We start from the raw sequence: 19,362 nt of genomic DNA on the forward strand, positions 1-19,362 counted from the left end.
AGTATGCAAGCAAATGTTTTTTAATACATTTTGAATAGGAGAATGGTCAGCATTGAACTGAGCAAGAGACGGTCCTAAACATAAAGCTGATGATGCTACGAAGACAATTTCCTAAAATAAAAAGAGGCTGGGAAGTACACCAACCAAGATAACTTCCCATCCCGTTTGTCAATTAGTGTTGCTTATAAGGTTTGTAGATTTTCGTGTTTTGTTAGCAAAATTGTCAGTTGAAATAATCTTAAAATTACTAATAATATTTTACATATAATGAAATAGTTTGATTACAAAATTTATTTTTGTTAATGAAATTTTTGTCGAACACCAATTTTTATCAATTTAAGTAGCATGTCTTGATATTTTTTCTATTTTTATAAACAAATGCAAATTGCATTTTTCTAATAAATTTATCACAAAATGAAATCATTTTGAAGTCAATACCTTCATTTATACACGAGATATCGAGAACAGTATATCAATTTTTAAAAAATTTTGAGTAATGTTTTTTGTTTAGGTTTTTATTACAAAAAAAGAAAGATTATTCCAAAAAATTTAATAGATGTCAAAAACGTTACATACATTTGTTTTGGAGAAAAAATTATGTTTTGTTCGTAAATATTCGAGGTGACAATAGCTTTTCTTCAGTTTTATTTTTAATTTATAAAAACATGCATTAAATGATTTTTTTAAAAACATACTAGTTTCGTATAACTTCACAATATATAATATACAATTAAATTCAAGTCACTAGCGTTACTGGTTCGTGAGATATTTTGTGTTAACCAAATTTGTAAATTGATATTGAAAAAAACCGCGCACTCAATTTCTTTGAGAGTCCTCACTGCACCTTTTTGAACTATTATCTATATAATAAAATTAATTTGAATTCGATATCTCCCCTGGTTCTTGAAATATGGACGATAAACAAATCTTTCCGAACGTACGGACGTACGACTATAAATCTTTTTTTTAGACTCTAGAGAACGTGAAATATTAAATAATGTCAAGTTATCAATTCGCAAATTAGACCAATTACAACAGCTTCCTATGGAAGTCAGCAGATGCCGGAAATACAATTATACAATTCCCTAAAAGAAAAAGTCAATAGGACTTAAAGGTTTTTTTTTGCTGGAAAGAAGAAAATCCTTGTTTTACTTTTTGTATTCCCTTCCGAATATGGAATCCCATTATTGGAGGCCAAGTATTGCACATTTAACTAGTATCAATTTGGCTCTCCAAGGCTCATTTATTAAAAAGAAGTACAACCTTCACCGAAAAAGTGGATGTCGATGAGGAACGAAAAGAAAAACTAGCAGATGAAGGAAACGTTGATGAATGTGTTTTGGTTTTGATTATGGATTAGGCCTTCATTTGGTCCTCTTAAGGCCTAAATCTACCATGTTCCGTTGCTTTCTACAAGTCTATAAGGCCAGGTTTCTGACATAGTTGCAACTAAATATTCGGATTGCGCTATTATTTCCATACTAAAATTCAGTGACTTCTGAAATCTTTTACCATCAAGATTAGACATTTCAATAAAGTGCATTTTACAATCCTCTGAGTTCTCTTCTTCAATTTTATCAGGAAAGAATAAAAATGACTAAGAGAAAGTACAACAACTTGCATGACTGGAGAACCTAAATGCCGTGGAATTGTGATGAATTTTATGATAACATTTCACATAATAATTAATAAAACTGTATGTATTTATGGATTTAATATATTTTGAAAACAATTAAATACCTATTAAAAAGATATACGTATCTTATAACTTTTGAATTTTTCTTACACATGCTCACTATTGAGTTTTTCAGTAAACCTAGTAACAGAGAAAATACTAGTGGGAATATCTCGTAACTCTTAAAAAAATAACTAATATTGTCGAAAATTTCTTTCAATGTTTAAATTTAAAATCATAACTTTTCAGAATAAATTAGTGCCAAAACAGTTAGGATTATGCTAAAAATAAACTCCGTGAATTTTTGAATTATGTAGAAGGTGCTCTTAGGAGGCCGACAATATTGGCTTGCTTTTTTTTATTTTATCTTACTTAACTTTATTACTTTCTGTTTTTTTTTTTCAATTTATTTCAGTCATTAATTATTATTTTTGTTACAAAAATACGGGTGTAGTTATTATTTTCTTTAAATTTTATAATTTAGGAAGATGTTTTTAAAAATACCAAGAATTAGTATAATTCAATCGTACAAAGGGACACTGTTTTAACTTCCCATACGAGGTTATTGTAATGGGCCCGCTTTGTCGGGCCGCTTTGTCGAAATGAAATTTTTTAAATTTCTTCACCTTCCAAGGTCCCTAGAGTCGAAATAAAAGATTCTTGGAAAGATGTCTGTGCGTGCGTGTGTACGGATGTACGTGTGTACGTTTGAGACGTTGTTGTTCGTAGTCAATAGCTATCAAGAACCAGAATATATATCGACTTCAAATAAATTTAGTTGTACAGATAATAGTGCAGAAAGTTGCAGAAAGGGCTCTAAAAAAATTGTGTGGGATGTTATTTTTTCATAGCAGTTTAAAAAAAAGGTGAACATTTTGGTTAACCCTAAATATATCACGAACCAATAACGCTAGAGACTTGAATAAAATTTTATGTTATATGCTGTAACGTGATACCAAACAAGTATATTTTTGGAAAAAAAATCAATTAGCAGTTTTTTTATAAATCAAAAACAAACTTAACAAAAATGTATCACCTCGAAAACTTTACGAATAAAAATTATTTTATTTGGAAAACAATTTTGTGCAATGAAGAATAACCTCTTCGGTAAAATTTTGAGAAAAATCGAGTTTACAGTTTTTTACAAAAAATAAAACCTAATTAAAGTTGTTAAAAACAGATTTTCGACTCAATTATCTTTTCAAAAATTAAAAATATTACCTTCAAACTAATTTAATTTTATAGGAGATATTGTTTTGAACATTCAATAAAATTGTGAGAACAATCGAATTGACAGTTTTTTAACAAAAAAATAAATGCCTAACAAAAATTAATAAAAGTTTGTAAACATTTATTTTCGACTCAAATATATTTTCAACATTCCGTACTTTTTTTTATAAAATATCTTAAAAAATAGTACCCAAATTTGGTAAAAATTGATGTCCGCTTCTCGATATTACGTGAATGAATCCAATTAATATATGTTTTTATAAGAAATAAAAACTTTAAAAAATGCTACTAAAAATATTACAAATTGGTTTTTGACTAAACATCTCGTTAACAAAAATAGATTTTGAAATCAAGCTCTTTTATTATATGCAAAATATTGTTGAAAAATGTTTAAAAAAACACGAAAACCTACAAACCTTTAAAGCAAGACAAATTGACAGAAGGGATAGGAAGTTATCAGTGAGGGAGCATCCCAGCCTCTTTTTTTTGTTTAAATAAACTACAGAAGCACCAGAGCCTAAATCTAGGTATTTGATTGAACATACCTTTATGAGTGTATCAAATTAAATGCAAAAACTATATAAATAATTTTGGTTCTTAAATGCTTTTCGCTAAGTTTTTTCTTTGAGTAAAATACAATACAAAAATATTTCTTTTTTATAGTTTCCTTATGCTACGAACAAAATGAATCCGTATACCAAAAATAAACAAAATCAAATATATAAAAAGTATTTTCATGAATATTTTTTTTTTTTTTGACTTAAGAACCTAACACATCCGCTTAGAACAAATCCTTGAATGAATGACAACAACAAACAATTCTTTAAATATTTAAATCTCTTTCCGCACAATGTGCAAATGATGTATTCTACACATTTGAATAATATTAATTTAATCATTTTGTTCATATTATCATTGTCAAAAGAAAAAAACGATATGGAAATTGAAATATCTACAACATAACTTGTTTTGATATGAGATGGATTGTATTAATGACTCTTATACACCAGGTTCGTCCAAGTCTAAAAAGGTGTGTTGTTATCACAGATTTATGTGATAATTAGATACACCAACAAATATTGAAGAACGAATTTATGTGAAACATAGAAAGAATATTTTGTTCCTTTTACTTTGCTTAAAGGTTTGTGTTGAATACAAACATTTTAATCTTTCAACTTAACATTTTGTAGTATTATTTGCCTTAGTTATAATCTAAAGAATATGATTATATTTCACATGTCTATTTTTTTATATCTTGGGGTGGACATTTTAAACAGCTGAACGTTTTAATCTTGAATATTTTATAATTTCAAATTAAATCAACATAAAAGAATAGTACTACCCAAAGATTAGTTGTGTTTTAGGTTGATTAGAAGATTGGATCTGCTTTAAGATTCTACAAAAATTAAATGATATTTTAGTAATAATAATGATTGTACATAGTCAACTTATTTCATCTTAAAAGCGGCGGGAATTGTTATAATACTAATTACTTTATAATTCTGCGACACTGAATTTAAATCGAGCTACTAGTTTCCTATTGTGTGGCCAGCGGAAATATGAACGAAGTCTAAACTTTTTAAGAAAATATAGAGGTGTTAGAAAGGAGATGTTTCGAATCGTTAAGTATATGCATTGAGGTGAAAGACAGAGCGTGGTAAGGTACTCCTCACTTGCGTAATATTGCTAAAAAACAATCTCTATACTTGAGAGTAGAATCGACGTTAGACTCAATGGTAAACTAATAAAGGCTTTCCTAAGACCGCGAGTACTTAAGTTACACTGCACTGTAGGGATTAGTGAAAGATTATATTGTTACCAATTAATTCAAAGTATAAATTAATATATAATTTTGTGGAGCAACAACCCAGAGAAGGGAGCTATACTCAAATTTTGGATGTATGATTAAGTATATAGCTTTTGTAGATAATGTCTTGTACAGTCCCAGGATCCCAAAAATCTTGGCGACACCAAGTATTTGATCATTGTAGAAAAATTGGTTGTGTTAATGTTAATAAAGGAATGTTCTGTTTCATTGATGCCATTGTCATTTATAGAAAGTGGCAAAGGGGAAAAGTGGTTCATCTCGTTTCAACAATACAAGATAGCATTTGTTTTTTAAAGCTTTGATAAACAATACTGTTGCGGTCAAAATTAAATGAGATCATTGTATTTTTTTTAGATATAGTTCCGCATCTCTTAAATCAGAAGTTGTAATTGAAAATTAAGGCACAATTTGTTGACCCTTAATTTTAATAATACAAATAAAAAGAAGAGGCTGGGATGCGACCCACACTGATAACTTCTCATCCCGTCTGTCAACAGTTTGTAGGTTTTTGTGTTGGGTTAAAAAAGTTGTCAGTTGAATTATTCTTTAAAATTTTAAAATTACCAACAATATTTTTTATATAAAAAGAAATAGTTTAGTTTGCATATCTAGTTTTGTTAAATAGATTTTTAGTCGAAAACAAATTTTACAAATTCAAGAAGCATTTCTTAAATTTTTGATTTTTTGGATTAAATTAATTTGGGAGATATCGAGAACCAAACATCAATTTTAAAAAAAATTTGCGTACTTTTTTGTAGATTTTATTTTTTTATGAAATATCGGACTGTTGTTGTTTATAAAAAAAACTACTGAATATTTTCTGTGAAATAAAAAGAGTTTGAAGACAGTATTTTTTTATTTTTGTAAAGCTATTTGAGTCACAAGTACATTTTTACCAAGTTGAAGTACTAGGTTTTTAATTTTTAAAAGATGCGATTAGCTTAAAACCAATATCTCAAAGTTTTGAAAAGGTTTTTGAGCCGAAAATCAATTTGTAGGTTTTTATTTTTTGTAAAAAAAACTTTTAATTCGATTTTTCTCAAATTTTTTCAGAAGTTGAAAACAATATTTTTACAAGTGAAAATTAGTTGGAAGCCATAATCTCAATTTTTGAAAATATATTTGAGTCGAAAGTCAATTTTTACCAACTTTTGTAAGATGTTTTAATGTTTTTAGTTTTTTTTGTAAAAAAAACTTTCAATTTAAAAAAACTTTCAATTCGTTTTTTTTTTTTAATTTTACTGAACAACAATGTTTTGTTTTCAAAAGATAAAATTAGTTTAAAGCCAATATCTAAAAGTTTTGAAAAGATATTTGTGTCGAAAATTAATTTTTACCAACTTTTGTTAATTTTTTTTTAAGTTTTTATTTTTTGTAAGAGAAACTATCTATTCGATTTTACTCAAAATTTTACCTGATATCAAAAACGTTATTTTTCCTTCCACAAAATTATTTTGGAGATAAAATCCATCGGGAAATATCTGGACAATGAGAGCATCTTGTGAATCAATTATCGTGCAGAGATCGACCGATAATTTTATGCAACTAACAGTTGTTTTGAGAATGTTTCAGCGGATGGATCTTGATGCACACGCTTACTTTATATGTACTTTTTCAACATTACCCCACAGTGGCCAAGATTTTAAGCACGCGTTGATCACATCAGCGTACGTTGAACGCGGATTAACGGGAAGAGTTTTTTTTGTATGAAATCACCTAAAGGAGTAACAAAGTGCCGCCAAATTGTCAGTCGTTGTTTTATATATCTTTCAATGTCCTGTTCAACGCCTCAGGCCAACGTTTTTGTGCCATAGTGCATTCATCCCAGATGATAATTTTACACTGTTTCAGCACTGTGGTCAAGAATGATTGTTTTTTTGTGTTGGTTTAAATACTAAATGTGCTGTTCTGCCTCCATCCAATAAAGTTGCCGCGATGCCAGAAGATGCCATTTTTTGATCGTATTTTGGCAAGAATTAGCGATATAAGGAATATTTAGCCAGTTCTACTTATTTCATCTTAAAAGCGGCGGGAATTGTTATAATACGAGTACTAATAATTTTATAATTCTGCGACACTGAATTTAAATCGAGCTACTAGTTTCCTCTTGTGTGGCCAGCGGAAATATGAACGAAGTCTAAACTTCTTAAGAAAATATAGAGGTGTTAGGAGGTGTTTCGAATTTTTAAGTACATGCATTGAGGTGAAAGACAGAGCGTGGTAAAGTACTCCACACTTGCGTAATATTGCTAAAAAAACAATCTCTATACTTGAGAGTAGAATCGACGTTAGACTCAATGGTAATCTAATAAAGGCTTTCTTAAGACCGCGAGTATTTAAGTTACACTGCACTGTAGGGATCAGTGAAAGATTATAAAAAAAAATAAATTGGGTGGCGCGACAGTCCGTTGAGAACCAAGGCCTAGTGACTTACAACTCTCAACCATTCCTGTGTGCGAGTAATGTTATCAGGAATGGAGGGGACCTACAGTTTATATGCCGACTCCGAACGGCTAATTTTGAGAAAGCACTTTTTCATGACAATAGTTACTCTTGGAGAATTTGTCAATTCCTCGCAAGAGGCAGTACCCGTGAAACGACTTTAGATGGCATAGGCAGGGATCGAACCCAAGACCTCTAGCATGACAGTCCAACGCACTAACCATCATGCCACGGGTACCACAGTGAAAGATTATATTGTTACTAATTAATTCAAAGTATAAATTAATATATAATTTTGTGGAGCAACAACCTAGAGAAGGGAACTTTACTCAAATTTTGGATGTATGATTAAGTATATAGCTCTTGTAGATAGTGTCTTGTAAAGTCCCAGGAGCCCCAGAAATCTTGGCGACACTAAGTATTTGATCATTGTAGAAAACTTGGTTGCTGATGTTTATGTTAACAAAGGAATGTTTTGTTTTATTGATGCCATTGTCATTTATAGAAAGTGGATAAGGGGAAAAGTGGTTCATCTCGGTTTAACAATACAAGACAGCATTTGTTTTTTAAAGCTTTGATAGTTCCGCATTTCTTAAACCAGAAGTTGTAATTGAAAATTAAGGTACAAATTGTTGACCCTTAATTTTAATACAACAAATAAAAAGAAGAACCTGGGATGCGACCCACACTGATAACTTTTCTTCCCGTCTTTCAACAGTTTGTAGGTTTTTGTGTTGGGTTAAAAAAGTTGTCAGTTAAATTATTCATTAAAGTTTTAAAATTACCAACAACATTTTTCATATAAAAAGAAATAGTTTAGTTTGCAAATCTAGTTTTGTTAAATAGATTTTTAGTCAAAAACAAATTTTACAAATTCAAGAAGCATTTCTTAAATTTTTGGATTGAATTAATTTGGGAGATATCGAGAACCAAACATCAATTTTTACCAAATTTGCGTACTTTTTTTGTAGATTTTATTTTTTTATGAAATAGCAGACTGTTGGATTTTTATAAAAAAAAAAACTACTGAGTATCGAAAACAATATTTTCTGTGAAATAAAAAGAGTTTGAAGACAATATTTTTTATTTTTGTAAAGCTATTTGAGTGAAAAGTACATTTTTACCAAGTTGAAGTATTAGGTTTTTTATTTTTTAAAAGATGCAATTACTTTAAAACCAATATCTCAAAGTTTTGAAAGGTTTTTGAGCCGAAAATCAATTTGTAGATTTTTATTTTTTGTAAAAAAAACTTTTAATTCGGTTTTTCTCAATTTTTTTCAGAAGTTGAAAACAATATTTTTTATAAGTGAAAATTAGTTGGAAGCCATAATCTCAAATTTTTGAAAATATATTTGAGTCGAAAATCAAATTTTACCAACTTTTGTAAGTTTGTTTTAGGTTTTAAGTTTTTTGTAAAAAAAACTTTCAATTCGTTTTTTTTTTAATTGTACTGAACAACAATGTTTTTTTCAAAAGATAAAATTAGTTGAAAAGATATTTGTGTCGAAAATTATTTTTTACCAATTTTTGTTAATTTTTTTTAAGTTTTTATTTTTTGTAAGAGAAACTGTCTATTCGATTTTTCTCAAAATTTTACTTGATATCAAAAACGTTATTTTTCCTTGCCAAAAATTATTTTAGAGATAAAATCCATCGGGAAATATCTGGACAATGAGAGCATCTTGTGAATCAATTATCGTGCAAAGATCGACCGATAATTGTATGCATCTAACAGTAGTTTTGAGAATGTTTCAGTGGATGAATCTTGATGCACTTGAACACGCTTACTTTTAGTTGAACTTTTTCAACATTACGCCACAGTGGCCATGATTTTAAGCACGCTTTGATCACATCAGCGTACGTTGAACGCGGATTAACGGGAAGAGTTTTGTTTGTATGAAATCACCTAAAGAAGTAACAAAGTGCCGCCAAATTGTCAGTCGTTGTTCTATATATCTTTCAATGTCCTGTTCAACGCCTCAGGCCAATGTTTTTGTGCCATAGTGCATTCATCCCAGATGATAATTTTGCACTGTTTCAGCACTGTGGTCAAGAATGATTGTTTTTTTGTGTTGGTTTAAATACTAAATGAGCTGTTCTGCCTCCATCCAATTCATGAGTTCCTGAAAAAAATTAAAAAAAGGTTTCTATGGGTACCCCACCCCTCTGGAGCAATATGTACACAAATATATTTTTTAATTGAAAGTACTCACGGTAAGGAAAAAAAATTAGACAAAGTTTAATAAAAATCTATCGGTTCGTTTTTGAGAAAATTTGATTTTTAACCAAACAATGTGGTGTCTAGTGTTATTTTTAATAATTAAACAATCAATTTTGCTCAGCTTTTGATTTTTGTAAAGACGTTATTTTTTGTTGAATGAAATAATTGTGGAGTTAATATCGTTAAATAATAGAGGTGAAATATATTTTTATACTAGTTTGGTATCCCGCCATGTTGTATGTTATAACATTTAATTAAAGTCAGTAGTGTTCGTGAGTTATTTCGGGTCATTTTGGTAAGACTTTTGAAATATCTACAGCCAAAAAACCACCCACTCAAATGTTTTAAACAATTTTTTCGTCCTACGTACGAAACTACACACGCACACGCAGGGATCTCTCTAAAAATCTCTGATTTAGACTCTTAAAAAAGTCGAATGAGATTGGTAATAATATAAAAATTGAATTACATACAAACTTGTGCTTTCTGGCAAATAAATGTAAACAAACAGACTAAGGTCAATTATTAACTCCTTTTAGGAAGTTAACAATATTGAATTTTATAAAACTTAAAAATAATTCGCAAAATTGGAAACAAACTGATGTTTGATTCGATTACCTCTAAAATAGATTAAAAATGTTGGTTTTAATGTAAGATAATATTCGTAGAAAAATCGAATAAGTATTTTTTTATACGAAATACAATGACACAAACTTTCAAAAAAAAGTAATACAATTTAGAAAAATTGTCGGGAAAAAAAACATATATTGAAAACAAAATTATTGTGTCACACTTAAAATATTGTTGCTAACTTTTAGCATTTTTTTTTTCGAAAATTATATTGACAACTTTTCTTACAAAACGCGAAAACCTACAAAAAAATGGGAAGAAATGGTTTTCGACTCAAGTGCAAACAAAGATATAGACTTTAAATTTTTGAATCTTATTCAAAATGTTGTAATTAATGTTTTGTTAAAGTTTTAGAAAAATCGAGAGACGCGCACAGGTTGAAAGTTACAAAATGTTGATCGCATCGCAGTCTTTCTAAATTAGATTTTTTAAGTCTGAAAGAGGAAATAAATGATTTATTTTAACAAGAAAACTAATAATCCATTTGATGAATTCTAACAAAAATATGAAAAGCTGTGGTGTCATTTAGTAAAAAGTAATATAGATGGTCGCATTTCCTTTAAGTAAAAACAATATTATAAGTTGCTCCAAAAGTGTGTTAGGCTTCAATCAATTCCGACAAAAGTCAAGGTTTGACACTTGTAGCATTTTTTTATTTGAACTCAATTAATTCCTAAGAGCTAAAATATTTAAAGAAAAAGTATATTTTAAGTTAAATGCATGAATGTATCTAAGTATTGTAATATATTTGCTAAAATCCGAACATTTCCAAGTGATATTTAAACAAATAAGCTAGATAAGTCAACTTTTGGACTTGTCTGTTATCAATTTAATTTATGTTATGATCTAAAAATTCAATTCTGGGAAAGTCTGTAGTTTAAATTAAAATATTTATTGAAACTCCTTTGACCAATAACATAAATAAACACAAAATGTAACTTGTACTGATTCTGTTCTTATCTAGCCATTTATCAATTTCAACTGTCTTGCTTTAAAAAAATATTGACAATATTTAAAATAAAATCTTATTTTAAATAATTATATTTCTCTAATTACTATTTATTATTTTAAAGGAAAAGAACAAAAGGAATGTCTTACTTCAGCAATTACAATATTTGTAGAATAAATCACTCACTATTTAGTTAATAATTTCGGAAACTTTAACTTTTATAAGATTTTGTGAATACATTTTTGTATGTTAACGATAGTAAAATATTTAACTAACTTTAAAGTATAATTCTTACTAACCTTTAAATGTTGGGTTTATTTTAAAAATGTTTAAAAAATAAATTAATATATTGCTTCTGTCAATTTTATTTAGTCTTTTTAAAATTGTTATTACATTATTAATATTAACTAACCAAGAAAAAATATGCAATCTTACAAAATATTTACACAAAATGCATTAACAAATATTTTCACACGAGGATGATCTTATTAAAACAAATCAATGATACACATTTAAATTTTGTTTTTATAACACAATTTTCACTGAGGTGTCATAATTCGTATGCGGATCACAGATCCGTAATGTTTGTTTAAGATCTAAAAGAAAACTAATTTCTTTATAGAAAGGAAAACGTGTCACAGGCTTAATTTACATTATTATTGTATAATAATACGTCATTATCTTGATCAAGATAGAAACGTATAAAAAGTACAAAGTATCAACTAATGTTAAAATTAATCCCTTTTTTAACGACACACGTAGGAAAAATATTTATTTTTTCAATTAAATGACAAGAATTGTTAAACGTTAATTAAAAAAAGAAATATTGATAGTTCTAGTTATTAAAAATGTGACACTTAACTTATTTGTTGTAATTTTTTATTTCCGTTTAAAAGGAGCAATTTAATATTATGTAATATGTAGATCAATTTGCAAATGGAATTGTACCCAACCTTAAATACCTATATGAATATATGAATTTATTACCTATCAAGTATTTTTAGAATTCGAAAATGATGAAGTCATTTTTTCATGAAGCGAAAAAAGTAAATTAAAATCAACTCTTTATAATTAACTACTTTCCTTATAACTTGCAACATTTAGGCACTATATGTTAAGGTTAGGTTGATGACACTTATATAAATGTAGATCCGTTGTGATACCCTGAAGTATTTAACTTCCCTTAAAGAGTTATTTAACCTAATATGTAATGGGTTGTCTTGTTGTCTGAAATGGTTCAGTTTCGAAATTATCCTCCTCAGCTCTCTCTTCACATCGCTGTGACCTAACGCTCAGCTAAGTCTAATGTTATGCTGTGAGCTTAGAACTTAGCGCTATCATTTCGTTTTGCAGCATATGTCACTCCAAAATATACCGATGTGGCTTGTTTTTCAGCAACTGAACTGAACTAAGGCACTATTTGAAGCAGTGTCCTTTACATATGGGTCAAGAGGTAATATATTGAGAACTGTTTGCATTTCTACATAGTGGCCCTCATTACTCCTGTAATATCTATGTATTCCATTCTCTATACCTTTGGAAGGTCCAACGAATTCTACCATACCCTGCTAACATAATTGAGCACTGGTCTGATGATTGCAATAACATCCCCACAATGATCCAAGATCTAATTTCATGAGTAGAATGCTATCTGAGCTTTTGTCCTAATTTAGGTTTTAATCTAAAATTAATCCTAGGTATTTTGCTTGGTCTGATAATTTTAATTTGGTTCCCTGTATATTATATAAATATATATTAGGTTAGGTATATTTAAAGGGGTTTAATGCTCAAGCTGTTGTTTTTTCGCTTCTAAGCAAACCTAAATAACTTTTGGTTTAATTGATCGGTAATATTGACTATGAATTTTCCTGTTGCGTAAGCCACTATTTAAACTCCAATGTATTCAAGGATCCAGATGAGTGGTGAAAGTACACGTCCCGTACTTAAGGCGTTCCTCTGGAGAACGATACATTAGTATTTATACCAACTAGCTGGCTGTTTGACTGAACTATTTTGTACGTTATTGAAAGTCCCTTAAAAATATTAACGAACGCAGCTTTATAATGGAGTGTTTTTTTAATTCATCATTTTTTTTTATTGATTTAACATAAAAAAAGAAACACATATTCTTTTATCATTTTTTAGATCTGATTTAATGAATAGTCAAACATCAAGAATAAAGATTTCTCCAAAAGTTTTTGAAAGTTCATTTCACAGTAACGCTATAAGAAAATTGCAAATATTGACAGATATAGATTTTAAGGCCCTTGAACCGCAGAGAAACGTGAACATTTTTAATTCGTATATTCGAAACAAATTAAGGGCGGACACAGATTTTCCATTAATGGGTTGTACACGCACTTAACATAATGGCATGTTTTATGTTTTAATTTGAATGGCTCCATTCGTTGATATGAAAGAATTCCAAGATTATAACATTTTTCTAAAATATTTCCTATAGAAGCTAGCATACATAATTGTTTAGAGCAATTTTTGGTGAATTCATGCAGAAATGTTAGAAATTGTGCATAACAGGAATAACAAAAAAGCAAAGAAGAAATAAGGTCCTATAGTGAACCCAACCAGAGAGTGTGCATAGTTATTCTCACTATTTACCTGTCGTAATGCACCAATTTTGAATAAAAGTTTGTCACGTTAAAAGCGTATAACATTTTTTACAATTTTATAAAAAAAAAGCTAACTCCTTTTTTGGTTAAACAGATCAAATTTAATTGGCGCGGGTAGATTTTGGCGCCCAGTGGCGGCCATTTTGTTTTGGTGACATCTATAAAATTTTTTGTTTTTTATTCAGCTGTTTATGCCAAATCATCATGGCGAGTTACACGACTGAACAGCGTGTTCAACTCATAAAACTTTATCATCAAAATTAGTGTTCGGTACGGAAAACGTTACTCGCATTGCGCCCACCTTACGATAGACGTGGTGGTTGCCCATCACTGTCGACTCTTCAACAATCAGCCAACAACCGTACGTTCAATTAACGCAAGTTCGGCAAGTTCGGCCGGTAGCATCTCCGCGGTCCGTGAAAGTGTACAGAAGGAATAGAGGCAGTCTGTTCCTCGCCGTACACTAGAACTCGGCCTTTCAAAGACTTCAACTTCAACCAAACAAGATCTAACTGACCCAGGAGCATAGACAACGCCCTTTATTTTCTTATTGGGTCTCGAATCGTTTGGACGAGGACATAAATTTTGGCCGAAAAATCATCTTTAGTGATGAGGCGCATTTTTGGATGAATTTGCCAATTATGTCACAAACCCAATCCACGCGAGGTTCATCAGGTGGTAATGCATCCTCAAAAAGTTACCGATTGGTGTGGATTTTGGGCCATCGCGGCGTAACTGGTCCGTACTTTTTTAAAAACGACGTTAGTGAGGGGGTCACCAAGCACTACATAATGATGATAACTAATAACTTACTGCTCAAATTGAACTATATGGACCTAGATGACATGTGGTTCCGACAGGACGCAGCTACGTGTAACAAAACAACGCCACGACATCTACACACAACATCTATCTATTATTAAAAACCCCAATACTTAATATTTTTCATTGTATTGACTACTACCCTACAGGTTTTTTCCATTCGGCTACTCTTAATTCACAATAAATTTTGACAGGATATTTCAAGTAGTGAGGGAAAATGAGTTCTGCTTTTACCCTGTTTAAGTACCGAACTTGTGTACATTAAATGAAAGAATTCCCGAGCACAGTTTGTAGTTCCTCGAGTACCGGAGTGTCTCATAATTTGTGGATCCTGAAATACCTTCTTCTTTCAAACCGTTTATTCCGCCATTCACTTCTTCTAAGCAGTGGCGATGCCTGCTCATGATCTCAGGATTAGCTACTTTCTTCTGGAAGTTGAAGATAAGTTTTCAAGAATAATAATTAATTTTATTCAAAATTTTGCAGTCCACACTGAGCTTACATCGATAAATGCAGCAAATGCTATAAACTCTGTGTTCCCAAGGAAAATATATCGATTTTAATTCAATAAATTTATTAAAAAAATCCTAAACAAAACAATTATAATTGAAATTATAAATTTAAAGTAAATAATTTTTATATTACTTTCGTATTCCTTCTGGTGTTCTGCCGCTGGTGCCAAATTGAATTGAGGTTAGTTGGCCTCGTGAGTAACATTAATTGAATTAAAATACTGATTGACAGGTGGATTGGGGTGCGTTTGGATGTTAGGCAAAGGCGTTGCCAGATCTGTCGCAACACTCCCCCCCAGTATGTCCTTTTGAGGTCCTACTATGTCTCGTTCTTTGAGCCGACGAACATCAAGCACCGCAATTTTCGTAGCTGGCATCTCGTATATACCAGCAACAGTTTTAACCAACGCACTTCTCACTCTACCGTCAGCGCCGACTTTAGTAGCAATGATTCTTCCTTTTGGCCAACAGAATCTAGGACTATCGGGATCAACAATGAGTACGATGTCATCTACTTCAATTGGTTTTACTTCATCAAACCATTTGCAACGTCGAGTTATAACGGGTAGATATTCACGTAGCCATCTTTTCCAAAATGAATTTGCAAGTTGTTGAGCGGTTTGCCAATTTCTTCGGAGTTGCACACCCTCGCTTACACCTTCAATTATTGGCTTAATACCACTAGAACTGCCAAGCAGAAAGTGGTTAGGAGTCAGGGATTCCTCTTCTTCATGATCAATTGGAATGTGTGTAAGTGGTCTAGAATTCACAATCATCTCCACTTCCATTAAAGAACTACGTAAGAGCTCATCATTAGGATTGCGTGATGGTAAAATTTTATAAAGTACATCCTTAACGGAACGCACCAAACGCTCCCAGGCTCCTCCCATATGTGGTGAGCTGGGTGGTATAAAACGCCATTTCATTGAAGAGCTCGTAAACGCACTCGTTATTTTGTTTTTATCAACCAGTTCGAAAGCTTCTCTCAATTCACGCTCCACACCTTTGAAGTTTGTGCCATTGTCGCTCCATTGTTCAATAGGAGACCCACGTCTGGCCATGAAGTTGCGAATGGCCATTATGCAGGAGTCTGTCGATAACGAATAGGCAACCTCTATGTGGATTGCCCTTGTTGTCAAACACGTTATTAACACTCCATACCTTTTTTCACTGCTGCGTCGTACAGAGACAGGTAAAGGGCCAAAATAGTCTACACCAGCATATGTAAAAGGGCGGCAATATGAAGCAAGGCGTGTCTGTGGGAGACATGACATTTTTGGAGGAGATGGTCGAGCACTTTGATTCTTGCAGTATTGACAATGATCTCGTCGAGTTTTGTGGAGAATAACTCTGAGACGTGGAATCCAATATTTTTGCCGTACTTCATTCACAACTGTTTCGTTATTACAGTGATGGTACCTTAAATGATAATCAAGAAGAATTAGTTGTGTAATATAGTGATACTTAGGCAATATGATAGGATCATCTCTGTTCTCGAGGGCCACTCTTCCACTAAGTCGAAGTAAGCCATTATAATCCAAGTAGGGTGATAGCTTATAGATGGGGCTTAATCTCTTAATGGCATTTCCTTTCGATAGCACCAAGATTTCATCCATGAATTCATCACATTGTGCTTTTTTGCACAAAATTATCTCAGCATGTTGAATTTCGTTTTGCGAGACAGGTTTACGTTTAACAACACCAACTTGAAGTTTCGAATTATGTTTTGATTTTAATTTTTCTTCAAAGACCCTTTCTTTCCAAAATCGAGCATAGTTGATGACTTTTGACATAACCTTTAGCAATGCTTTCCAGGAAGAGAAGCGTTCGGGTTCAATAGCAATAGAACACTCACCAGCCAGACTTTCTTTCCTATGATATCCCATATATTGGGCGCGAAGTTCCTCATCTGTTGTTTTACTTTTGTAATCTTCTTTTGGCCAGTCACTTGAATTAAGTTTTAAGAAAGATGGTCCATTTAACCATCGACTATCTTTTGAAAAATCAGGAATCCGTTGCCACTTCGTTGCTTCGTCAGCTACGTTTTCTGACGTTGGAATCCATCGCCAGTCAGATAATTCCGTCAACTCGAGTATCTCGCTGATGCGAAAAGCTACAAACTGCTTGTAGCGACGGTGATCCGAATGAAGCCAAGATAGTACGGTGCCCGAATCTGACCAGAAAGTTAGTTTAGATATTTGAATTGAATGGGTAGCTAGAAGGCTCTTGGCTAATCGAGCTCCGATGACGGCTGCTTGAAGCTCTAACCGAGGAATTGACATCAGTTTTATAGGGGCTACTCGAGTTTTACATCCTAGCAAAACGCAGTCGACCAGATCTCCATCGGTACTTCTCAGGTAACTCACAGCAGCATATCCATCTTCACTGGCATCCACAAACGTGTGAATCTCAAACTCTGGAAAATGTTTGAAATCAGCTCTTACGTAACATCTTGGTATTTTCATAGCTGTCACCTCAGGTAACAATCGAATCCAGTGTAACCACTTTGAATACTCTTTATCGTGAATGAACTCGTCCCATGAACATCCAGAACGCCATATTTCTTGAAAAATTATTTTGGCGTACATAACATAGAATGCAAGGAGACCTAAGGGATCAAAAATTGTCATTAATAAACTGAGAACCTCTCTTTTAGTAGGCCTTTTTTCGCCTCGAAGCACATCCTCGTTTTTGTAACGATTTGAAATTTTAAAAACGAAACTGTCATCAGATGTTGACCACCACATCCCAAGCACCTTTTCTGTGGCAAGTTCTCTTTCAGAACTTAAGTTAATTGTATCGACAGATTTTGTGTTGAGTGCACTTAAGACCGTCTTAGAGTTTGATACCCAGTTCCGGATTTGAAACCCACCTTGCGAGTGAACGTAGTGGACATCACGTGCGAGTTGAATTGCTTCCTCTTCACTATCAACACTGTCCAACATGTCATCTACATAATGGTTATGCAAAATACTTTGAACTGCTCTAGGAAAACGATCTTGGAACTCTTTAGCATTAAGGTTTTTAATGTATTCAGCACAGCTTGGCGAACAAGTTGACCCAAAGGTCATTACCAACATTACATAGACTGATGGTTTTAGAGCACCTGGCTCAAACCAAAGAAAACGTTGATAATTTTGATCTTCTGCGCGAATTCTTACCTGGTGGTACATCTCAGCTATATCTCCTCCAATTGCGACTTTCCTTTGACGAAATTTTCGAATCGCAGATACCATAGGTATTAGATGGTCCGGACCTTTCAAAAGCATACTATTTAAGGATACACCATCAACTTTAGCTGCAGCATCCCACACAAGTCTTATTTTTCCGGGTTTATTTAGATTAATCACCGGAAATATGGGTAAGTACCAACATTTTTTTGTTTCAACTTCACACGGGTTCAATTTTCTTGCATATCCCTTGGCTACGTAATCTTCGATTTTAGATTGCAGCGTGCAACCTAAATCCGGATTTCTTAACATTTTTGCTTGTAAGCACTTGGCTCGTCTTAGCGCCATTGGGAAACTGTCTGGGTGAGGCATGTTGGCATGTTTCCAGAGTAAACCAGTCTGATATCGGTTTTCTATTTTTTGAGTAATCTTCTGCAGCTGGTCGTAAGCGTATTGGTCCTCTCTTGACACAAGCAAATCCTTATTGCAATCAACATCTAAGTTGTCCAAGCAAATGTAGTTTTTTACAATCTCGAGCAGCTCACTATTTTCGGAAATTTCACAGTCGCACATTTGAAACACGTGGTGGGTCATGGTACTTTCAGAAGATAGACTATTACCTGATTGACCTTTTAATGTCCAGCCCAAACGTGTTTTTTCTGCTACTGGTTCATAGCTTTCACCTTCTTTAGACTTTAGACTTACTCCAAGTTGACAGTTGTTAAGTCCGATGAGAAGTTTTGGTTCAGCATTTGTATACGATTTTATAGGAAGACCTCTCAAGTGCTTGTGGTGATTCTGCAACAAATTCACATCAATTGACTGTACTGGTTAATTCAGATTTTTCACAGTATGTACATCTTTGAGTGGGAATTTGATTGAATTATTAGTTTTGGATATTTTAAGGAATCATCTTCATAACGATGAGTATTTGAGGTCCATCGAAGACATAATGGTTGAGGGATACCCTTGAGGTTCAAGTCCTTCATCAAACTCTCATCGATTAATGTCAATGATGACCCTTCATCAAAAAAAGCGAATGTTGATATTTGAACGCCTTTTCCATGTAGGGTAACTGGTAATACTCGGAAAAGAATTCGTGCTTCCTTGTTATGATGTGTATTCATACGTGAAGATAACGAAACTATTTTCACTGAAGATTCCTTGTGAAGGCTAGGATGATGAAAAGAGCGGCATCCTATACACCACACACTGCACTTGATGAACAAGCCTCTGGTAGGTGGGCTCTGAGACAT

At 32.1% G+C, this 19,362-nt stretch overlaps 2 protein-coding genes across 2 annotated transcripts in view; both read right to left on the reverse strand.

Annotated features, from left to right (window-relative positions):
- LOC129941819 (elongation of very long chain fatty acids protein AAEL008004) overlaps positions 1 to 11,339 on the reverse strand; it is a 45,238-nt gene extending 33,899 nt beyond the window's left edge. The window contains exon 1 of the mRNA XM_056050554.1: positions 11,275 to 11,339. The gene's annotated coding sequence lies outside the window, so the exon portion shown is untranslated. The remainder of the gene's footprint in view (positions 1 to 11,274) is intronic.
- Positions 11,340 to 15,118: 3,779 nt separating this feature from the next.
- LOC129953860 (uncharacterized) lies at positions 15,119 to 19,362 on the reverse strand. The gene is made up of 2 exons (XM_056067374.1): positions 19,074 to 19,362; positions 15,119 to 18,933 (listed from the first exon to the last, which is right to left on the reverse strand). The coding sequence occupies exons 1-2, from the start codon at positions 19,360 to 19,362 to the stop codon at positions 15,119 to 15,121; spliced, it is 4,104 nt and encodes a 1,367-aa protein (XP_055923349.1).

Source organism: Eupeodes corollae, chromosome 1 (genome assembly GCF_945859685.1).
Source record: "Eupeodes corollae chromosome 1, idEupCoro1.1, whole genome shotgun sequence".
In the NCBI taxonomy this organism is placed as follows: Eukaryota; Metazoa; Arthropoda; class Insecta; order Diptera; family Syrphidae; genus Eupeodes; species Eupeodes corollae.